Source organism: Prionailurus viverrinus, chromosome D4, assembly GCF_022837055.1.
Source record: "Prionailurus viverrinus isolate Anna chromosome D4, UM_Priviv_1.0, whole genome shotgun sequence".
NCBI lineage: Eukaryota > Metazoa > Chordata > Mammalia > Carnivora > Felidae > Prionailurus > Prionailurus viverrinus.
The window spans coordinates 32,652,497-32,675,719 of NC_062573.1; the positions used below are offsets into that span (position 1 = coordinate 32,652,497).

At 40.0% G+C, this 23,223-nt stretch overlaps 1 protein-coding gene across 12 annotated transcripts in view; it reads left to right on the top strand.

Annotated features, from left to right (window-relative positions):
- Positions 1 to 23,223, top strand: part of APTX (aprataxin) — a 338,894-nt gene that overhangs the window by 42,707 nt on the left and 272,964 nt on the right. For 3 of the 12 annotated variants that reach the window (XR_007146386.1, XR_007146385.1, XR_007146389.1), the window contains exons 7-9: positions 1,037 to 1,140; positions 1,906 to 2,088; positions 21,158 to 21,805. Coding sequence is in view for 5 of the 12 variants with exons in the window: in XM_047830691.1 (XP_047686647.1) it covers positions 1,037 to 1,140; positions 1,906 to 2,060 (259 nt within the window). In the remaining 7 variants the exon portion in view is untranslated. Of the gene's footprint in view, positions 1 to 1,036; positions 1,141 to 1,905; positions 2,822 to 5,623; positions 5,712 to 21,157; positions 22,480 to 23,223 lie in introns of those variants that run through there. The other 9 variants (XM_047830691.1, XM_047830690.1, XM_047830693.1 and 6 more) reach the window with 7 other exon arrangements.

The window sequence follows — 23,223 nt, forward strand, 5'->3', positions numbered from 1 at the left end:
TCCTGCATGTATTGGTTGGTTTTGATTATTTATTGCGGGGATAGGAATATTACTGATTCTAAGAGTCAAAGCTATACAAAAAGGCATCTTACTTGGTTTAATAAGTCCAAAAGAGAACTCTTGATTTTCTCCCTCAAACCTGCTTTTCTTTTAAGCTTTCCCATCTCTGTAAGTGGCACCTCCCCCAAACCATATCCAATCCTTCCACATTAGGGAGTCCTACTGGTTCGAGTGCAAAATGTATTCCTAATACTGCAGCTCTAATCTAAGGTGTGTTTATTTCTAGCTTCGACTTCTGCAGTGGCTTGCTAACTTGTCTCTGTATCCATTGTTATCCTCTTTATAGTTCCTTCTCTGCAGACCAGCCAGAGTGATCTTTTAAAAGTGCAAATCAGAGACCATGTAAGCAGAATACAGTGCAGACCCCTTGTCAACCTATAAGACTCTTTATGTTCTGGCCCCTACCTCCTTGGCTCCAGCCATTCCAGATGTATTTATCACCTTTCTGTTCCTCAGTTGCACGAAGTTCTTTCTCATCTCAGGGCCTCTGCACTTGGCCTCCCCACTCCCTGAAACACTCTTTCCCCAGATCTTTGCTTGCCTAATTGCTTTCTCAGACCAAATCACTGCCTGGGAGGGGCCTTCCCTGAACACTCTTGGCTAGATGAAGAGGTAACCTCTACTTCCTGAGCACTCTGTGTCCCATTTCCCTGGCTTATTTTTTTCTTAGTGTTAATGGTTTGAATTTTCCTTGTTTATGTGTTTACTTATTTTTTATTTGTCTTCATTATTAGAATATAATTTCTGTAAGGGCAGAGGCCTTTCTCATTTTGTTCACTGATAAATTCCCAGTGCTAGAATAATCCTTGGCCCTTTAACAAGCATTACATATTCTTCAGTGAATGGGTGAATGAATTGGATTAAATGGAAACACTAGCAATATTTTATATACCTGTACTTTTACTGTTTGTCATTTTGATTAAGCCATAGTTTTTAATGGATTTAATGGTCTTTTTTTATCCCCCCTCTCACCTAGCCATGTACATCTTCATGTGATCAGTCAGGATTTTGATTCTCCTTGCCTCAAAAACAAAAAACATTGGAATTCTTTCAATACAGAATACTTCATAGAATCGCAAGGTAAACAGTGTTGTTTAGTTTTCACGTTTGTTTCATTTTCTCACCTGTTCTTATATTTGTTTTAGTTGTTTTCCTAGATAATAACCTGGCCTCAAAAGCCCATGTACAACTTTGTGTTCCCTATAAAGATTCACCCATTAAAATAAACTGGATTATTTGGGTTCAGTAGGATTGCCACTTTGCTGTGAGCAGCCTTCTTGGTGGGGTTAGAGGGTAGAGATCTAGAAAGCTGTTATGTCAGAGTCAGAAAGGTGTTTTGTTCTAACAACAGGGCCCTTAAAGGTTGTACTGAGAATTATTGGAGTTCATAGACATGAAATCTCTTAACAGTTGTCTCTTCTGCCATCAGCTGGGTAGGGGCTTGGGGGCTGCCTCATGTGAGGAGTGGTTGATTAACAGGGGAAGGCTGTGTATATATAGAAGGAAGCATTTCCCAGGGTATGTACTGTGGAACTTCAGTATGCTGGGATGTTAATGATGGCAGCTACCACTGACCAAGGGCTAACCAAGGGTAAAGCACTCTGATATAAGCTTTTGATGTAATAATACGGATTGCTTACAGTGTGTCCTGAAGGAATGTAATTACCTCAAAAACAGATTGCTCAGATTTAGAATCTGATTCCCAGCAGTGGGTTTAACCTCAAGTTTACTAGCTTTAGGATACCTGGCATATTTTTATGTGGAGTCAGAGTTTCTTTTCTGGGGGGTATCTTGTATTGGATTTCTAGAGTAGCTGGGCTCTGAACTTTTTTCCTTTGCCTGCAGCTGTGATAGAGATGGTACAGACCGCTGGCAGAGTGAGTGTCCGAGATGGGATGCCTGAGCTCTTGAAGCTGCCCCTCCGTTGTCACGAGTGCCAGCAGCTGCTGCCTTCCATTCCTCAGCTGAAAGAGCATCTCAGGAGACACTGGCCAAAGTGATTCTGTGGAGCCTGAACTTTTGCAGCAGGTGTGGCTGATTGTTTAGAGCAAATTTCTGGCACCTGTTCTGGATTGCTTTTGAACTTTTATTTCTTGAATTAAAACATGCAGCTTCCCCCGCCCAAACAAAGCTTCTTCTGTTCCTGAGTGGCTCCAATATGGGATGACCTGAAATAGTTCAAGAATTAGGAATTTGGGGTTGTTTTGGATGTGTTCTCTGGTGATGGTGGCTGGGACAGGCCTGAGCCCCGATCTCCAGGATCCATGTCAGGTCTGACTCACGGGGAGCAAAGCCATGTTCACACTGACCTAATGCAAGATATGGAATCAGAGAGCAGGCTATATATTTCTGTTCTGTACATTTAATCCTTCCTCCCCAGACGCACGTGGTACCCTTCATTAGAGCAGCTCGAGAGGTCTGGTATTTAGCTTAAAGGCACTAATTGGTCTTGTTCTCTGATCTTAATCTGTTCTGTAATATTCTTTCTCTTTCCTTTCTTTTTTAATTTAATTTAATTTACTTATTTATTTACTTATTTATTTGGTTTTAAATCTTCAGGGGTTTTTTTTTGTTTTTTTGTTTTTTTTAAATTTTCATCCAAATTAGTTAGCATATAGTGCAACAATGATTTCAGGAGTAGTGCCCCTTAGTGCCCCTTACACTTTTAGCTCATCCTCCCTCCCACAACCCCTCCAGTAACCCTCTGTTTGTTCTCCATATTTAAGAGTCTCTTATGTTTTGTCCCCCTCCCTGTTTTTATGTTATTTTTGCTTTCTTTCCCTTATGTTCATCTGTGTCTTAAGGTCCTCATATGAGTGAAGTCCTATGATATTTGTCTTTCTCTCTTTCCTTTCTTCATGGAGAAATTAGTTTCTTCTGTTCCTTTCATTCCTTTCTATCCAAAACCATCCATGCTTCCTTCTCAGGAAGTGTCTCACCAGTACTTATTTACTCTGAGCAAACAGGCTTGGTGAGGGGGTGGAGAGATGGGTTTTTTCCCCTAATATCAGGGGTTCCTGGCTGATGAGGAAATACTCGGCCAAATGTTTGTTCATCAGGGTTCAGCTGTGAAGCCTTCTTGCTGGCCTGCTTGGATCTTTTGTCTGAAAATAAAGTTATTTGTTTGGGGCAGCTCTCTTAGGTAGTTGAAAATTATTGGGAGTTCAGGAGGACCCTGGGCTTCAAAGTTGGTCTTGGTTCTGGGGCATCAAACTCATTTTCCCTATTAGTTGAAGAATATAAATGTATTACTAACCAGTAGGGGCCATAGACTCATAGGGGCATTGGGCCTGTGCTGACCAAAAGCTCTTCGTGGCATTTTATCATTGATTTCTCTGAGGACAGTCAGTTCCTCTAAAGCCCCTTTTCCACATCTGATGCCTTAAAGCCCCTAGAAACTGTTTCTAAAGGTATACTCCATGGATACCTGAGATAAGAATTGCTAGTTTCCTTCTACAACATGTAAACACTTGGGCTTTATCTCAAAACCACTGAATCACAATCCTTTGGGCCTAGGAATCTGTATTATAAAACATTCAGGATGACCGTTTTCATACTAAAGTCTGAGAACCACAATATAAATGAACTCTGGGCTTCAAAGCACTTTGCATTTCTGAAAGTTCCAGATTAGACTGTCCCCTGCCAGGATACACACACAGTTTCCTGGTTGGTTTTCTGGGCTAGTTGCAGGCCTTCCTTCCCTCTGCATGGTCAATTTTATTTCAGGATCCAGGGAGACTTTGGGCATTAGATAAGGGAGAATGACTACTTATAGGGACCAGCCCTTTGTTTCTGCAGGATTTGGGGGAGGCCCCCTGGCCCCATGTTTTGTTTTTGTTTTTGTTTTTTTTTTAATTTTTAAAATTTATTTAGATAGAGAGCAGGGCAGGTATAGAGGGAGAGGGAGAGAGAAAGAATCCTAAGCAGGCTCTGCACTGACAGTGTGGAGCTCGATTTGAGGCTCAAACTCATGAACCTGAGTTCATGACCTGAACTGAAATCAAGCCACTCAGGCGCCCCTGGCTCCAAGCTTTTTGGGACCAGGCCTGGTGCTGACGACTTCCTTTTCTTTTTTCTTTTTTAAAATATTTATTTATTTTGAGAGAGAGAGGGAAAGATCATGTGCTCACATGAGGGGAGAAGGGCAGAGAGAGAAGGAGAGAGAGAATCCCATGCATGAGATCATGAGACCCAATCATGAGATCATGACCTGACCCAAAATCAAGAGTTGGGTGCTTAACCAACTGAGCCACCTTTGCACCCCAACTGTTTCTTTTCAATGGCTCCCATCCCTTCTTGCTCAGACATCAGTCACAGAGGCTTGGTCTGGGTCCTGTGATGAACTCAGCTAACCTTAGGCTCAGAGCCTATATATTTTTCCTCTTCTGGGTCTGTCTGAGATATCCAGGTACAAATGGTCCTTTCCAGGACTGGACCATACTTGAGATGGTCACTAAGAGTCCTTGCAGGTTCAGGGATGCTTCCTGGAGTCTGGCATCTGGTAATCAGTCACATACACTGGATATGGCTGGATGTCAGAGATTCAGCATTGATCTCTGTCAGAATTGGCCTAACTGCCTCTCTCTGTCCCAGTAGCTACAACTTGGAGATCTCCACAGAGCTCTGAAGATTCTTCCATAGACTAGATTAAAAAAAAAAAAATATGATGAAGGCCATGAAGCTCACTCCCCAGAATAATGTATACACATTTTATGTACCCTTAAGGTGCTTCCATGGACTCCCTAAGGGGTCTGTGAACCCCAACTTAACCTCTGCTCTGAAGGAAAAAGTCACCACTTTGCATGGGAGCTTAGGAGGTGTCTGGGATCCCCTCCTATGGAGGACTAGGGGGAGAGACCTTATCTCCAGGATATCCCTGAGATGCTCTCCTTTGGTCTCATTGCTCCTTCCTCAGCCCTTTGGTGCATGCACATCCTGGGGTCTTCTGACTAGAGATGGAATTCAGGCCCAGGAGCTGCTTGCTCTAGTTTAGCCACCACATTCAGGCAGGAATCTTGGGAAATGGAGAAATCTTCAGCAGGTCTGAGGGGTTCAGGAACACTGACTGGCCGACGTATCATGAGCTATCTAAAAGGCAGTGAATCTACATTACTAAAACCAGTCATCTGCAAAAATAGATCAGCTATATCATGAATGTATCCCAGGATAGTGGGAATGGCAGTATCTCATGGGTACAGTATGTTAACAGTACAAACTATGCTGGATTCAGTAAGTAATCTCTGACTAAGGCAGAGATTTTGATGAGGCCTCAGCCAATGTACTTGGGAATTGCAGAACATTTAACTGAACTTCAGATAAGGTGCCCAGTGAACTTTTTAAAAATAGGTATTGCCAAAACAGTTAATTTTCTACCTAATCAACAATGTTATATAGTTTAGCATGTTGATATTAAAATCACAATGAGAATATTTGGTAAGAAACTGCAACCAAGGAGAGACTATATCACAGTGTATGTGATATATGATGATATATGTGATATATGTGAGATATAATGAGGGAAATGTTGAAGAGTGAGGTGACCACCTTTACATTCTTTGTTTAGCCAGGCTACCCTGTGACCTTGAACAACAGAAGTTTTAGAAGAACAGATGAGAAAATGAGGAGTCAGAAAAAGGACATGAAATATTGAGGTATATAGGTCCCATGCCACCCCCTCTCCCAAGTGGGCTATTGTTACATGATCACTTTGCCTATTTATCCCAGACTTATTACTGTGTTGTAGTTGGGTGGAGTCTTCTCAAGGTACAGGGCATAGTGGCATGAAAAAATAGAACAAATGCACATAACTCACATTTGTGACTCTAAGTTGCATTTCCTCCATTAGGGACTATCCTCTTTTACCTTAGCCCCGTCATACCTAGGCAAGGCAGCTGTTTTATTAAAATAAAATGGTTGAATATGGTTACTTCAACTCTAGCCAAGAAACCAGATTTAAAATGGAGTTCCTTTGTTGCTTAAAGAGAAGGTAGATATGATAACAGAGCTGAACTGGAAACCTGAAACTGAACAAGTGAATGCTTTATATGAGAACATGAAGAGTAGACCTTAAATAGTTTATGACAAATCTTAAGTCAGAGCTGGGGAAAAGGGCTCTCAAATTCCATTAGAATCTCTGAATGGGAGTAATCTACTCTTAATATCTTAATTTCTTAACTTTGTCTTTACTTCTTCCTTTCTTTTTAAAAATTTTTAACAAGCAAACTCTACCATAAAGGAATGGGTTTTGAGTTTTAGAGTCTACTAATGATTAGTGTTCTCATGTGTTATTAGCATTATTTAGGCCATTGTTGAATGACTCATCAAATCAGAGATACACTCAAGTGCCTGAGTGTTCCTTTGTCAGCAGCTGCTGTCTACCCAAACTTTAGGGAAGGGAGTGGCCAGGATGTGGGGCAGTGGGAAAGGAGTTTAGACCTCTAGGATTCTGGGCCACTCACTGTTCAACTCTTTTTGCCTGTTCCATTTTGCAAATTTATTTTGAGACCATCTATTTCAACTTCCTCAATTTTTAGAAGGCAGCTGGGACTTGGAGATTTAAGGGGCTCATTTAGCAATTTAAACCAGATCTTGGCCTTTATTGCATTCATCTCTTTGTTCCCGGATCCTCTCAGACACTGAGGTTTTTTTTTTTTTTTTTTTTAAGTAAACTCTGCCCCCAATGTGGGGCTTGAACTCATGATCCCAAGATCAAGAGTTGCATGCTGTACCGACTGAGCCAGCCAGGCAGCATAGACACAGATATCTTATTTGAGAATAAGGATCGGCTACTCTCCTAAGTCCCACTCCCTTCTGTCCTGCCTCATAATATTTTTTTCATGTAAATGCAGAGTAGAAAAAAAAAATCACCTTAGGCTTGTATTCGAGGCTCAGCTCTGTTCTATGTTGGCTGTGTGGCACTGGGTTACTCATTTAACCTCTCTGGCATCAATTTCACCATCTGTGAAATGGAACTAAAATATGTACCTCTCATGTTGACTGAGGATTAAACAAGCATGAACGTGAAAGGGACCTGGTAGTGGGATGGTCCAGCATTCAGTCCTAGTCTTCTCTCTGTGGGAGGCCAGACCCCCGTGCCAGGCTGAGACCGGGTCGAGCAACGGCTCCCTGTTGACTCAGCCAACCCGGTGGTTCCCCCTCCCATCCCCCCACTTGCAAAGGAATACGAAAGCCTTGTCAAGGCTGAGAAAGCTAATTCCTGAAGCCTGTGGTCTGTGGGTGTTGGCAGTAATGTTACCCCCCTTTTCTACCCCGGGTCAAAGAGAAACAAACAGGGGAACTGTGTTTTGCTAGCAATCTATCAACAAGGTCTTGTTGTGACCCGTTTAGAAAGTTCATAAGGTACACAGAACTAAATGTTTTGGCTGGTAGCGATCATGTGAAACCTGTTTATTCTTAGAATGACCTGATCCATAAGAGTCTTGATATAAAAGATTGTGTACAGCAACAGTAAAGCCGTCACTTGGGCCATCAGCCCAGGGGACACTCCTGTTCCCAAACTGGCTTCTCTTCTCTTTTTTTTTCTTACATTCCCCTACCCTCAGGACCCTGATCTCGGTGTTTGTTGCGCCGGTCACAACACCTCTCCCAAACTAAACCCGTCTGATCTGCGAAGCCTCAGTGAATATTCTCTCAAGCAAGCTCTTTTGCACTTCGAACCTTCCAACTTCTCATATGTATGTATGTATGTATGTATATATGTATGTATTTTAAGTAGGCTTCATGCCCATCATGGAGCTCAATGCGGGGCTTCAACTCACAACCCTGAGATTAAGACCTGAGTTGAGATCACAAGTCATGCTTAACTGTCTGAACAACCCAGGTGCCCCTTGGTTTCTCATATTTAAAACCAGGGCCTTGGATTAGATTATACTTAAAGTCCCTCCCTGTAAGATATGAGTCCTCAGCTTTCAGCCTGTTAGCTCCCATTGCTCTGTCCTCTGGGTCTTTTCTTTTTTCTTTTTTTTTCTAAGACTGAAATTAGCCAATAAGCTTTCTAAAGCACAAGAAATTCTTTGCACTCCTGCCTTAATCCATAAAGTAAGTTTTTAAAGAAGTCTTCATTTGTCCCACTTTGTGCTGGTTCTGGACCTATCAGGGAGGCAAAGAGCATGGCTGAATCTCTAGGGGTTTAAATGACATCATTAGGCTCCCTTTTCATTTCTTAGTTCTGCTTTTTTGGGTTGACTCTCTAGGGAGCAGTAAGAACAGTTGTGGGCCTCAGAGTGAGAGAGCTCAATCCTCTCCATCCCTTACCCCTCCACATTTCTGCCAAAGCACAGAAAGGACACTGACTTCTTTGCTTAGGTCACATACTCATCTCTAGACTAATTACTGTGTCTCTTAGGTGGATGGCATACTCTGGCCATCTCAAGTAACAGGACTATCTTGAGGTGAGGAGTGGAGGGCCACAAGACTGTTGGCCCTACTAGAATTTCATGGACGAGGGAGAAGCAGTTTGCAAAAACAATAGTTGTTTACCACTCATGTGGACTGCATACATCATCCCCATGTGCTGGTAGCTCTTTGGTTCTGCACTGTTGCCATGGAATCTAAGACTGAAAAGGAGGCAAACAGTTCTGGACTTCTGGCAGCTCCAAGTTGAAAAGTTGACACAATCCACTGCCCCCACTATTGTCCTGTATTGTTTGCTTTGATTGGAAGAAAAACTATATCATATTTTCAAATTTAATGACTAGCTACTGGCCAAGGACCTTTTGCAGAAATTTCTCCAGAAACTATAGGGTGTACTCTTACAATGCTGGTTGGAGTTGCCAGGGTCCTCGGGCATCTCCATGTCCTGGTTCACCAGCAGACCATCAGCCTTTGCTGCTCTCTAATTGGCTGCATTCTAGAGATAGGAGCCTAGGGCCAGGGCAGAGAAGGAGGCTTTCAGGGGTGCTTAAAAAGCCAGTTGAGCAGCTGGATTCTTATCCACTATGGACAGCATTTCCATTATCATAAATATTCTCTAGGTTACTAAGTACCTAGAGAATTGCCCAGTGACTAGGGAACAGAAACTTATTTTTGCTTTCAAGAACCCAGAAAAGGGAAAATGTTCATGACAGAGCAAGGGTAGGAAGTAGGTCAAATACTAAAATGTGATCCATCCGGCTGGTCAGGCATTAGGTAGGAGACCCAAGGTTTTGGAGAGTCCCCAGTAGGCACACCTATCTGAATTACCTACCTGAGAAACTGATAGACCATATGTCCCCTTAATGTGAATGACAAGAAGGTGGCCCCTGCAGGCAGGAGCTTTTAGCCCACACTCACCCCTGAAGCAGAGGCCCAGGTACAGCACAAATGCCCAATCGTATAGGGTGGGGATGTTATTCTTCACCAGGCCATGATGTCTACAACATGTTACTGAAGTTCCATCAAGTACCCAATGAAATTCAGTGAACGTAGAACATAACGATATCCCAATAAAATTTTGTTGAGTGAATGAAACCTCATGTCATGCTTTGAAAGCAAAAAGAAAACAGAACTCTTTCTGTTACAGCTAATTTAACTGTCAAATGTGTTGTGAGGCTGTATCTTTGACTTTCAGAAACATTTTGATAAACATCCTGTTGCCATTGTTTATGGACAGCATATCTCTTATGGATCAGAATTAGTGGAACATAAACATGTTAAGATTTTCTCATATAATGTTCCAGATAATATTTTCCTATGTAACGTTCCAGATTTCAATCTTTGCTAACAAACCAGGTGATCAGGGCTATTGGGGTTTTCCGTATCTTTTCTAGGAGAAATCTGTTTTTTGGGTTACTATCTTTGGCCACCAGATGGCAGTATTTGAACAATAAATTCTTAATCTGCTTTATAATACAAAATGGTTTTACAAAACTTTTATGTTTCAGAATGAATGCTTCAAAGTAAAATATATAAGTTTTTTTTTTTTTTTAATAAGGCTGGTGTGTGTTTAACTGATCTCCTAATTAAGATAGAAGTTTGAGAGACAACCAAGGTATTGGTAAGAATGTAAAACATGCATGATTGATGATAAGGGGAGAAGGTGTGGCTTGGAGGTTAGACTCTAACATTAACTAGAGCCACGGCTGAGGCCTGATTCTGGAATTTATCAGATGAAGGTTTTAAGGCATGTCAAATGCATGGTAGGCCTTGAAAATATGATAGCTTATTTCCTCCCATTTCTTAATTTGACCCCAGGATTAGTAACTCTTATTCTCATCACAAAGTATAACTGGGAGTAGTAGTGCTGGGAGCAGACACTTCTGGGCATATCCTTGAAAAGTGGGGTTATTTTTACATTGACGTAATTGTTGTTAAGTCTCTGGTGTTTTGATATTAGAGGAAGCACTGTCAAAGTGAGACAAATGATATACAGGGAAGGTAAAGGGGTATGTGTGCATTTTCCATGGGTTAGCTTCCCTCAAAATCTCCTTCTGATATAAGAGCTCAGCTTCATTTATATCCTCCAGCTTTTCTAAGAGTTTTGTCATCTAAGCAGGCAGAAAAATGCCCCAGCCTGAAACAGTGTCAGAATATTAGAGCTGGAAAGAATTCTACAAACTAGGACTCCTGGCATTTTGAAGTAGTCACGGGTTCAGGGAATTTGGTGAAAGCTATGGACCCTCTCCATACATTTTCAAACAAATCAGTCATCGATGAATTCCTAGGGTAAAGTTTCTCAACTGGTGTGTGTGTCCATGTGTGTATGTGTAGATGTGTAAGTCACATAGGCGCTAATTGTTTTGAACCATCTGGTAGGGCTTTTTTTCCAAACCACACACAGAAATTCACTCTGTGAATACCATGGAAGGGCATCTAATGCCCTTGGTGCTTTGGGTAGACAAATGTTTAATCTCTTGCCTTGAGACTCTGTTAAAACTCTTTAATCTAGTAGCCTCTGATGTCCCATTGAATGGTTTGAGACAGAAATGATTGTTATAACTCCAGTGACAAACTTATGTCCTTATTAAACACCAAGAGTGCTTATATTCCCAAATTCATGCTGGGAGAAAATACACTAAAATGTTAATTAGTAGTCATTTTTGGATGGTGAGAATGTAGGTAATTTAAATTTTGTTATATTGTACAGATTTCTTTTTCTTTCTTTCTTCTTTTTTTTTTTTTTTTGAGAGAGAGAGAGAGAGAGAGAGAGAGAGAGAGAGAAAGAGAGGCTCGATCTCACTACTGTGAGACTGTGACCGTGAGATTGTGACCTGAGCTGAAATCAGTAGTCAGACACTTAACTGACTGAGCCACCCAGGCTCCCCTATTATGCAGATTTCTAATTAGGTACAATGAATATGTATTTGGGAATGTGAGAAAACCTAGATTTTATTTTTTAAAAAATAGATCACAGAATGTAATCCACGTTCAGTTACTTATATTAATAGCCAATAAAACAAAAAATGGCTAATAATTTTAATAAGTTCTCCAGACCTCTAGAGGCAGACAGACATCCTGCAAGGCCAAATTTCAGGCTATAACAGATTCAGTTGGGCCTGAGGAGGACACAAGTGAAGGTAAATTCAAGTTTGGGATCCGATTTCCTTGTTACTAGATCTAGAAAAGTAGATTTGTCTACCCCCAACCTTAATCTCTGTCTCTTTCACAGAGATATCAACTATATTTTGTTCAAAATTCTTATCCTAGCAACTTCCTATTTGTATTTATAAATGTCTTTCAGCAGCCATTAAGGTCCCATAATTTATCTTGAGTGTTATGTTGATGTGACATGCTATATTAAGTTCCAATTTTGGACCATCCTTGAGTTCTGGGGATGACCCTCTTGGTTCCTGAGGGCTACTCTTTCAATGTTGCTTGGACGTGAGGATATATTTTTGATGGATGGGGATGGGGGGTGAATTCTATAGATTAGTTCATGTGTGAGAGCTTTGTGGCCTGGAACCCAGACTTCTGATGTAAAGCATGAGGAGAAGAGGAGGAGCAAATGGGACCTGAAAATCAGGAGGAGAATGGTTAGGAGTTTGGCTTGCTGGATTAGTTCCAGGGTATCCTTTGTGGTAGAGAATTCCAGTAATGGGAGAGATGGAGATCTGACTTCTACATGATAACCAACCCTACATGATAAAGAGGGAGGGAGGAGAAGGATGAAAAGAGATACATGAGGTGAACATTTGGGGAAGACTTTGAGGCCTTTGGGACGTGGGAACTCTGGAGAGGTCTAGAAAACTACAGAATATAGGAGGGGAATTTGGAGAAGGGTTTTTTCCCCCTGGATAGAAATTGGATCTCTTCAATGGTTTTTGATAGATGTTAGCAAAGATTATATATTCTTTTTTTTTTTTTTTTGAAATTTTGATCTTTGTTCTTATTTCTCGTATCTTTATTATGTGTTTCTTGACACTTTATTATAAAGTGTCACTTTTCAGGGGCGCCTGGGTGGCTCAGTTAAGCGTCTGACTTCAGCTCAGGTCATGATCTCACGGCTTGTGAGTTCGAGCCTCGTGTCAGGCTCTGTGCTGACAGCTCAGAGACTGGAGCCTCTTCAGATTCTGTGTCTTTCTCTCTCTGCCCCTCCCGTGCTCACACTCTGTCTCTCAAAAATAAATAAACATTAAACAAAAATTTAAAGTGTCACTTTTCAGAAAAGTAACTCTTGGATTTGTTACTTTCATGACTGTCTTTATAATTTGTTTTTGCCCTAATTCTTTAGTCTTTATTATTTTGTCTATATTTTTTGAGTCAAATACCGGGTTCATATACATTAGTATTAAGACATCTCTTTTTATCAGAATTTTTAAAATAGTGAAAATATTTAAGACTGTGAATTGAATGCTGGGTTGGACTGAGACTTACAGAGATGGCCTTGGCTGTTGATAGCAAGGAAATGTTTAATCTGATTTCAGCACCTGAGCCATCAGGTTTCCTCGTGTCTGTCAGAGAAGTCATATATATGTTCAAGATGGTAAAATGGAAATATCATGTTATCCCTCCCTAGGATAAGGTTTTGTTCCTTGTGTGTTTCACAAATATTTTTCTTTCCTGTTTTCTTATAAATAATTGTGTTAGGGTAGTCTCATCTCTTTTCTCCTTACCTTCACCACAACAATGAAACAGTATGGCCTGGACAAGGATCTGCTGTTAGTCTTTTATATTTAGTATGATTTTAAACCTCAACATTATCTTTTCAAGATTGGAGTTTGCATTTCAGCTTTATTTGTACAACAAAACATTTTGTCCCCGGTTGAGGGATTTTAATTTTAATGAAGTACTATGTATGTATTTATTTATTTATTTTACAACTTATTATTATTATTATTATTATTATTATTATTATTATTATTTATGGATTGTGCTTTTGGTATTGTAAAGTCATCACCAGACCCAGGGTCACCTGGATTTTATCTCATGTAGTCTTCTAGGAGTTTTATAGTTTCATATTTTACATTTTGGTCTGTGATCTTTTTGAGTTAATTTTTTGTGAAAGGTATAAAGTCTGTGTCTAGATTCATTTATTTCTTTGCCTGTGAATGTCTAGTTAAAGAATTTTTAAGCATTATCTAATGGGGAAAATTTTTTATATGAAGTGTCTGTTTCTTCCTTCCCTCCCAGTGTTTTCTTCCCTTAATGAGAATCTGTGATTAAAGAGAAGAATTTCAAGGGAGGAAACGTAAAACTGCCCGCAGAAGGCCATGCAACTTAGACTAGAGTGTGAAGCCTCCACTTCCCGTCCAGCTGGTTTTTCTTCCTCTGACAACAGTGGGAGTGGGGAGTGGGACGCCTTCCCTGGGCGGGATGTGCCAAACTGTTTCCAACTCCATTGTGGCCATCAGTAGGGTTCCCTCACCTCCTGCCTGTTCTTATTTGCCAGTTCATAGGCACCTTGGAATGGGAGCAGTGTTTAGAAAACCATGCGTTTGCATCAGTATCATAATCCCAAGTCATTTCAAGATTTGGGGGAAAATGAGCAAGGGCAGCTACCACCATGGTAACTGTGAAAAAATCAGTTCTTTGTAGAAGGTGTGACTGAATTGTTACAATTTGGAAAGAACTTGTCACAGTGTGTGATCTGCCCAGAGGCACTCTCCAAAACACCACAAAATCCTCCAGGAATCTTTTCATCCTTTTGAAACTCCAGTTTGCATTTCCAGGAGCCCGACTGACCTGCTGAGCACAGTGTTCTATAAAGGCAGAGTTACTGGTGGTGGCAGGGACACCAGAGTGGCATTACTTTTTGAGAAAGAGATGGGAACTCATTCATAAGAGCAAGATGGGCGCAGAGAGCGGTTAGGCTGCCCAGGCATGGAGGTGGGCCGTGAGGATAGGGAGGTCTTTGGGGACGAAAGGAATTGCCATGCTATGTTTGCCATGAGAAATAGAAATTGGTCCCTTCAAGATGAGATTTCTTCCCTCTCCTGCTAAGAACTAGGTAATATGGTCTGCTGGGAATAGAGGCACTAGATAAACAGTACTGAGGTTCCATTTGTGCCAGTCACCAGCCTTGGCAGCAATGCCACGGGGAAGATGGCTTTAGTTTCACTTTGCTTGAGGAATTTACAGTTCAGTGTGGTAATGACCCAGTCTAAGGTAGGGAGTGGGGGATTGGATAATCCGAAGTTAGAACTCTTTCCTTACGTCTAGGTGCCCCCTTCTGCATCCACACATAACATCTCCCTTAAACTGATTACTGAGCCTTGAATTTACGTCACGGCATGTTAGCAGACAAGTTGAGAATGACTAAACCTGGCTGAGGTGAAGGCACTAACTTGGATGGCCTTGTTATGTTATACTTTCCTTAGTCCTCTTCATAAGGTCACCTGTAATATTGTCTACCCTTAAGGATTACTGAGAATATTTTTTAAAAATGTTTATTTATTTTTGAGAGAGAGAGAGGCAGTGAGAGAGGGAGAGAGAGAATCCTAAGCAGGCTCTGCACTGTCAGCACAGAGCCTGATGTCGGTCTCGAACTCAAACCATGAGATCATGACCTGAGCCGAAATTAAGAGTCATGTGCTTAACCTACTGAGCCTCCCAGGCACCCCTTGTAGGATGATTGAGAGTATTAAATGAAATAATGAGGGTAAAGCACTGGGTAGATGGTCACTAAATAACTATGATGATTATGGCAAAGAATTATTTTCAAAGGAAACTTAATGGTAGAATTGGTTTAATCTATTCATAGGAATTCTTATTTGTTTTGTTTTTTGTTTTTTGGGTTTTTTTTTGCTCACATAAGGAATGATGCAGAAATGAATCGTTTTTAGATTCATTTTGGTAGATGCCAAATATACCCTCAGACCAAATAAAGTGTTCTTGACAAAACAAGTCATTTTAATGTAAAAGAATTTCAAGAAAAACTAAATAATCTTTAGTCCCTCCTCTAAAGATAAGGGCTTGCAGCACTAGTTTCTACATTACTTAATAAACTATTAAGTTTTCAAAGTGGGAAAATAATCTGATGAGTGAAGATTTTAAGCGAATTTACTTCACAAGTGTTTGGAGCTCTGGTCAACTTCAAGATTAAACTCCCTGTCATTTGGCCAGGTGCGGATGAACTCATTTGTTGTACTGTATGAAAAGTAAACATTTTGTAGAACTATAAACACCTGTCCTTACCATAGTATCCATCCTCTGGGCCCTTTGTTATGGAAAGGTTTTCTCTGTGTTCTATCCATACAAAACCTATGAAGCTTTAAACAATGTGACTAATAGCAAAGATGATCAGCAGGGCATCTCCTTCTGTGGCTCATTTCTTTCTGGATTGGGCTACTGTATACATGTAACATAATTGTGTTTTGCACATTATTTGCTTCTTATTTGAAACCTGGAGGGGAGTTGTCTAAAAGGAAAGCGAAGGACCTTTAAAGATGAACAATGCAGGCAGATTATTTGCTCACAATCATGTTTGTAGGCTAGCCAAACAGGACTTTGTATTATAGTTAAAAGTGTTTCTGAACTGCTTTTTAGTTTCTCATCACTGTATTCATATGGCTTCTGTTTCTGGAGAGAAAAACCTAATTTTTGTCTTTTTAACACAATTACCTAATTGCACAGTCATTTTCAACCATACAAAAGCCCACATTAAAAATGAGCCAACAGGAATAATTATGACTCATAGAAGAGGTAAATGATCTGATATGTAGTTGTTGTGTTTTGAGGGATTTAATTTGACATCAACAGAAAAAGGATTTTTCTGAAGAAAAAACCATTTTATCATTTAATCCACAATGTATTTAGCTATAGACAGTTCTTTTTTTTTTTACAGTATACAATTTTATTTTTATTTTTTAAATCTACATCCAAGTTAGTTAGCATATAGTGCAACAATGATTTCAGGGTTAGATTCCTTAATGCCCCTTACCCATTTAGCCCATCCTTCCTCCTACAACCCCTCCAGTAACCCTCTGTTCTCCACATTTAAGAGTCTCTTATGTTTTGTCCCCTTCCCTGTTTTTATTTTTTATTTTTGCTTCCCTACCCTTGGGTTCATCTGTTCTGTGTCTTTAAGTCCTCATATGAGTGAAGTCATATGATACTTGTCTTTCTCTGACTAATTTCACTTAGCATAATACCTTCTAGTTCCATCCATGTAGTTGCAAATGGTGAGATTTCCTTCTTTTTGATTGCCGAGTAATACTCCATTGTATATGTATATACAACATCTTTATCCATTAATCCATCGGTGGGCATTTGGGCTCTTGCCATACTTTGGCTATTGTTGATAGTGCTGCTATAAACATTGGGGTGCATGTGCCCCTTCAAAACAGCATACCTGTATCCCTTGGATAAATACCTAGTAGTGCAATTGCTGGGTCATAGAGTAGTTCTATTTTTAATTTTTTGAGGAACCTCCACACTATTTTCCAGAGTGGCTGCACCAGTTTGCATTCCCACCAGCAGTGCAAAAGAGATCCTCTTTCTCTGTATCCTTGTCAACATCTGTTGTTGCCTGAGTTGTTAATGTTAGCCATTCTGACAGGTGTGAAGTGGTATCTCATTGTGGTTTTGATTTGTATTTCCCTGATGATGAGTGATGTTGAGCATTTTTTCATGTGTCGGTTGGTCATCTGGATGTCTTCTTTGGAGAAGTGTCTGTTCATGTCTTTTGCCCATTTCTTCACTGGATTATTTGTTTTTTGGGTGTTGAGTTTGATAACTTCTTTATAGATTTTAGATACAAACCATTTATCTGATATGTTGTTTGCATATATCTTCTCCCATTCTGTCATTTGCCTTTTAGTTTTGTTGATTGTTTCCTTCACTGTGCAGAAGCTTTTTATTTTGATGAGGTCCCAATAGTTCATTTTTGCTTTTGTTTCCTTTGCCTCCAGAGACATGTTGAGTAAGAAGTTGCTGCGGCCAAGATCAAAGAGGTTTTTGCCTGCTTTCTTCTCAAGGATTTTGATGGCTTCCTGTCTTGTAATTAAGTCTTTCATCCATTTTGAGTTTAATTTTGTGTGTGATGTAAGACAGTGGTCCAGGTTCATTCTCCTGCATGTCGCTGTCCAGTTTTCCCAGCACCACTTGCTGAAGAGACTGTCTTTATTCCATTGGATATTCTTTCCTGCTTTGTCAAAGATTAGTTGGCCATACATTTGTGGGTCCATTTCTGGGTTCTTTATTCTGTTCCATTGATCTGAGTGTCTGTTTTTGTGCCAGTACCATACTGTCTTGCTGATTATAGCTTTGTAATACAGCTTGAAGTCTGGCTATAAACAGTTCTTTTTTTTTTTTTTTTTAATTTTTTTTTAACATTTATTCATTTTTGAGACAAAGAGAGACAGAGCATGAACGGGGGAGGGTCAGAGAGAGGGAGACACAGAATCCGAAACAGGCTCCAGGCTCTGAGCTGTCAGCACAGATCCCGACGCGGGGCTCGAACTCACGGACCATGAGATCATGACCTGAGCTGAAGTCGGCTGCTCAACCGACTGAGCCACCCAGGCGCCCCTGGCTATAAACAGTTCTATTAACAACTCATTTAATGTTTTTCTGATTCATTTGGTGCTTAACAAATGGATTACTTTAGCTCTTGCATCTCAATTCATTGTTGTATGATTCTTCAATCTCCATTTTCATTGACTGGTGAGATAAAATAATTATTGTAAGAGATTTTGGTGTGTGCATATCAAAACTGGACATCTCCAGGGGGTAAAAAAATAAGGACATGTAGGACTTGAACAGTAGAATAAGTAAACTTTTTGCATGTGTATGCAAGCACCCACATGTGCACATGCACTCATAAATATAGGGAAAAGACCTTTCATCCTTTGAATAGAGAAGAAACACTTTTCTCCCCATATGTTCATGGAACATTTAAAACAGTTGATCCCATGTTTGACCACAAAGAAAATTTTGATATGTCTTTGTATTTCACTTTGAGCAATAATCATGCATTACTTTCATAATGCAAATAGCACCAAAATAAAGACAAAATTTAAAAATGGGTTTGCTGTATTTCTAATGTTTAGAATAATGTTTGGCACATATTAGGCACTCACTAAATGTTGGGTACATAAGTAAACAAATGGATTTTAATAACTTTTGTTGAGTACCTGCTATGTGCCAGGCACTGAACAGCAGGTATTGCCTGATAGTCGTGTGGTCTAAAGCCATTTGAGTTAAATGGATTTTGGTATATCACAGAAGAAACCTAACTAGCCCTAAATCCTAACTAGCAGATAACAAGTGTGCAGTCATTCCTTTAGCCCATAACAGGGGCTATACCTTTTCTCCAACTGCATTGTAAGGGCTTCTGCTGAATCGGTTTATTTAATACTTTTGATGTGCAGTACACATTTCCCACACTTCAGGCGATAATTTAAAGAGTGAAGGAGGAGTGATAAGGACATATGGACTAGGGAAAGCTTTCTGACACCTATCATGCTGACTGCACTAGGTAACTCTGACATCCTTTCCAGCTTTACCAAGAATAATTCTGCTATCTCTAAGCATACTGGCTCCATGGTTGTTTACTTACGATTATTTTTTACTTGATATCTGGAAATCGGTTCTTTTTCATTTAAAATCTTTTTCATTAAAAATATCTTTCAATTAAAAATACTTCTTTCCTCTTTTCAAAATGTTGGCTCAGTTGAGGGGGTTGAGTTTTTGCTGTAATTGCTGACTTCGTTGATTGTAATAGGCATTCCTTCTGAACTATAGTGTGTATTCATTTTCTTAGACATTTTCAATCAGAGTAAAAGAAGAGCTCATGATTGGATTAGGCTTTTCACTTGTTTCTTATTAGATATTTGATTACAATTTGGAAATGTTTGCTGCCCATAGGCAAAATTAGCATCAGTGTTAAAGGTATTACATTTTCCCACTTCATAATGTGTTGTGTATCTTAATTAATAGTAGACAGAATAATAGGGCATGTCTGTGTTTTTTCTCCTTTTTGTTTTTTTAAATCTATCAATTATTGAAAGCTTATTATGTGCTGGACACTGAACAGAGCTCTTTAAGCAACTTATTTCTTTTATTCCTCACAACAATCTTATAAACAGGCATGGTGAAGATAAATAACAAAACTAGTAACAGAAATTCTTCCTGGCTCAAAGTCTGTGCTTTTAACCACTGTGCTGCACTTTTCCTGTCTCTTCCATGGTCATTCTGGAACTGGCCTTCTTCTAGAACATCTTCCTTTTAGAAGAAATATTTAAACATTAAAAAAAATGTTTTTAATTATTTTTGAGAGAAAGAGACAGAGTGTGAGTGGGATAGGGGCAGAGAGAGAGGGAGACACAGAATCTGAAGCAGGTTCCAGTCTCTGAGCTATCAGCACAGAGCCCGACGTGGGGCTCAAACTCGTGAACCACGAGATCCTGACCTGAGCTGAAGTCGGATGCTTAACCGACTGAGCCACCCAGGCACCTCAGAAGAAATGTTTAGAAGAAAATTTTCATTACATTTTTTTGAGTAAAATTCAAGTATCCTGATCCTTGGGTCCAGCCCTTAGCTTTTCTATAGCTTCATTTCCACTCTGTTTTTCACCATTGTCAAAATCTTCAATTTCTTGGTCCTGCCACTTCCTCCCAGTTTAGTAAACCCATCTTAGGCTTTCTTTCTTCTCTATGAGCCTCATGTTTGATCATCTAAAATATTCTCCCATAAAGAGGCCTCGCTGGCTTAGTTGGTAGAGTTTGTGACTCTTTTTATTATTTTATTTATTTATTTATTTATTTATTTATTTATTTATTTACTTACTTACTTACTTTAGAGAAAGAGAGAGCATATGAGTGGGGAGAGGCACAGAGGGAGAGAGAGAATCTCTCCATGCTGAACATGGAGCCTGATGTGGGGCTCAATTTCGCGATTGTGAGGTCATGACCTGAGCCGAAATCAAGAGTTGGACGCCCAACTTACTGAGTCACCCAGGTGCCCCAGAGTGTGTGACTCTTGATCTCGGGGTTGTGAATTCTAGCCCCACGTTGGGTGTAGAGATTATTTAAAAATAAAATCTTAGGGGCGCCTGGGTGGCGCAGTCGGTTAAGCGTCCGACTTCAGCCAGGTCACGATCTCCCGGTCCGTGAGTTCGAGCCCCGCGTCAGGCTCTGGGCTGATGGCTCAGAGCCTGGAGCCTGTTTCCGATTCTGTGTCTCCCTCTCTCTCTGCCCCTCCCCCATTCATGCTCTGTCTCTCTCTGTCCCAAAAATAAATAAAAAACGTTGAAAAAAAAATTAAAAAAAAAAAATCTTAAAAAAATGTTCTCCCATAAATACTCCTTTTACTTCTATTCTATTGCTAAACCCACTCTATTATATCCCAACCATGGATTGATGCCTCAATTTGCTTCCTTTGCTTCTATCTTCAGATTAACTAGTCAATGTTAGAGACAAGTATCAGTAGGTCTTGTAATAAACCTTGCAGATTTGTACCACTACACATTTATGGCCTTAAACTCTTGCTAGGCTCTCCTTTCATTCTGTGGCATTGCTGTTTTCAGGTTCTTTCTTCATTGTTTTCAAGAACAGTGCCATGTCGGTACCATTGTCCTTAAGTTGTCACTTCCCTTACTCTTAGCTAGGTTTTCTCTTGCTTCATCAAGCACATTGAGACCAGTAAGTATTATTTTGCTCAACTTTCCATCCCTTTGCTGCCACTCATCTACATGCATACCATTCTTGATTGTCTTCCACAGGATAAGGGGAACTCCTTCCTATACAAATCCAACTCCTCACCTTGACCACAAGTCCAAGATGGAAGCATCTGTGTTCTGGGCAGGAGGATGGAAGAGAAGATGAAGAAGGGGATCAAGGATTCACACATACTCTTTGAGGAAGTTTCCTGGAATCTCCTCCATGATTCTTCTTTTTGTATTACCATGGCCAGAATTCAGCCACAAGCCAAAGGTGACCAAGCTTTAAGGGCAGCTGTGAGATATAACCTTTATTTTTGGCAAATCCATGCTCAACTAAAATTTTTATTATTACAGAAGCAGCATAGAATGTAAATTAGAGACATTGAACAGTGTCTACCAGTATTCCTTTGCACATGAAAAAAAATTAAGTTCCCTCACTCTTTTTTCTTATTTTTTACTTATATTGCAAATATTTTGCAAATATTACCTTTTAATTTTATAATCTTTAATTTTTTTATGCTCTCATCATACAGAAGAGGGAACATGAAGGGGGGAGAAGGGCAGAGGCAGAGAGAGGAAATCCCCAGCAGGCTCCATGCTCAGCACAGAGCCCAATGTGGGCTTGATGCGGAACTTGATCCCATGACCCTGGGACCATGACCCAAGCCAAAATCAAGAGTGGGACCCTCAACCGACTGAGCCACCCAGGTACCCCAGGCATTCCGTTTTATAAAACTAATTTCTTGTTTCTGGATTTTATATTTTGCTTAAGTAGGCCTTCCTTATCCATATGTTCTCATATTTTCTTTTGGTAGTTTTATACTTTTGTTTTTTTTTTTTTTTACTTTAGATCTTCATTATATGTGGTATTTAAATTTTGGTAGTGTGACATAGGGATCCATCTTTATTTTTTCAATTTTTATCTAACTCCAACTCGTTTTAAACTAGCCTTCATTCTCATTCATTTGAAATGCCACATTTATGGTGAACTAAATTTTAATACATACACAAGTCTGTTATGGGCTCCCTATTTCAGTTATATTGAGCTATTACTAAACTCTCAATTTTTGTTACCATGGTTTTGTAGAATTTCTTTATTCTTCACTCTTTTTCTTCTTTTCCTCCCCACTCCTCCTCCTTTCTCTACTCTTACTTTCATTTCACCTAGCTGAGCTTGTAGGACACTCCTATGAGGGTGAGACAAACTGGTACAAGCTTCCACCTCTGTTTTCTTCACTGTAGAATCTTTGTGCCTCTTGTACTCAGCACCTTTGCATTTCTTTTTTTTTTTTTTTTTTTTAATTTTTTTTTTTTTTCAACGTTTATTTATTTTTGGGACAGAGAGAGACAGAGCATGAACGGGGGAGGGGCAGAGAGAGAGGGAAACACGGAATTGGAAACGGGCTCCAGGCTCTGAGCCATCAGCCCAGAGCCTGATGCGGGGCTCGAACTCACGGACGGCGAGATCGTGACCTGGCTGAAGTCGGATGCTCAACCGACTGCGCCACCCAGGCGCCCCATCACCTTTGCGTTTCTTTGCTGCCTAATGTCACCTTTCTGGGTCTTGCATTGTGTGAGATGCTGCCATTGGATGGATTGCTGCTTATAGTTGACTTGTTCTTTGTGCTTCATCCTTTTGATCCTTTGTGTGTGTATAAAATCTATTTATTTTTATGACTATATTTAAACATTTTCCCTAAGTTCTCTGAAGATGTAAACTCAATTGTTGACATCAATACATGTGAATCCACCTCTTTATTTCCTTTTATTTATCTTTTTTGACTGCCTGACTGGTTTCTTCAGGAAGGATGAAATTGTTTTCTGAGTCAATGAGCTGCTAAATCTCAGAATCACGTAGCACATTAATGTTACATGGTGCTCAGTGGTTTATACGGCCTTGGAAACAATTTGCTACCTAAAGTTCTGGTGAACTTGTCCTGGATGCAGATAATAAGGGAGTGCTTGTGGGTGGTTCAGTAGGATGAGAAATAGGCACACCTCTCCCTAGAGCTTTCTCTCTCTAGACTCTTTGGGCCACTTTTCTGCTATCCACTTTGACTTTCTCTATGGTCATGGCCTGTCTGACCAGTGTTCTTCTTTAACATTTTATTGTCTTGTCTACAGTT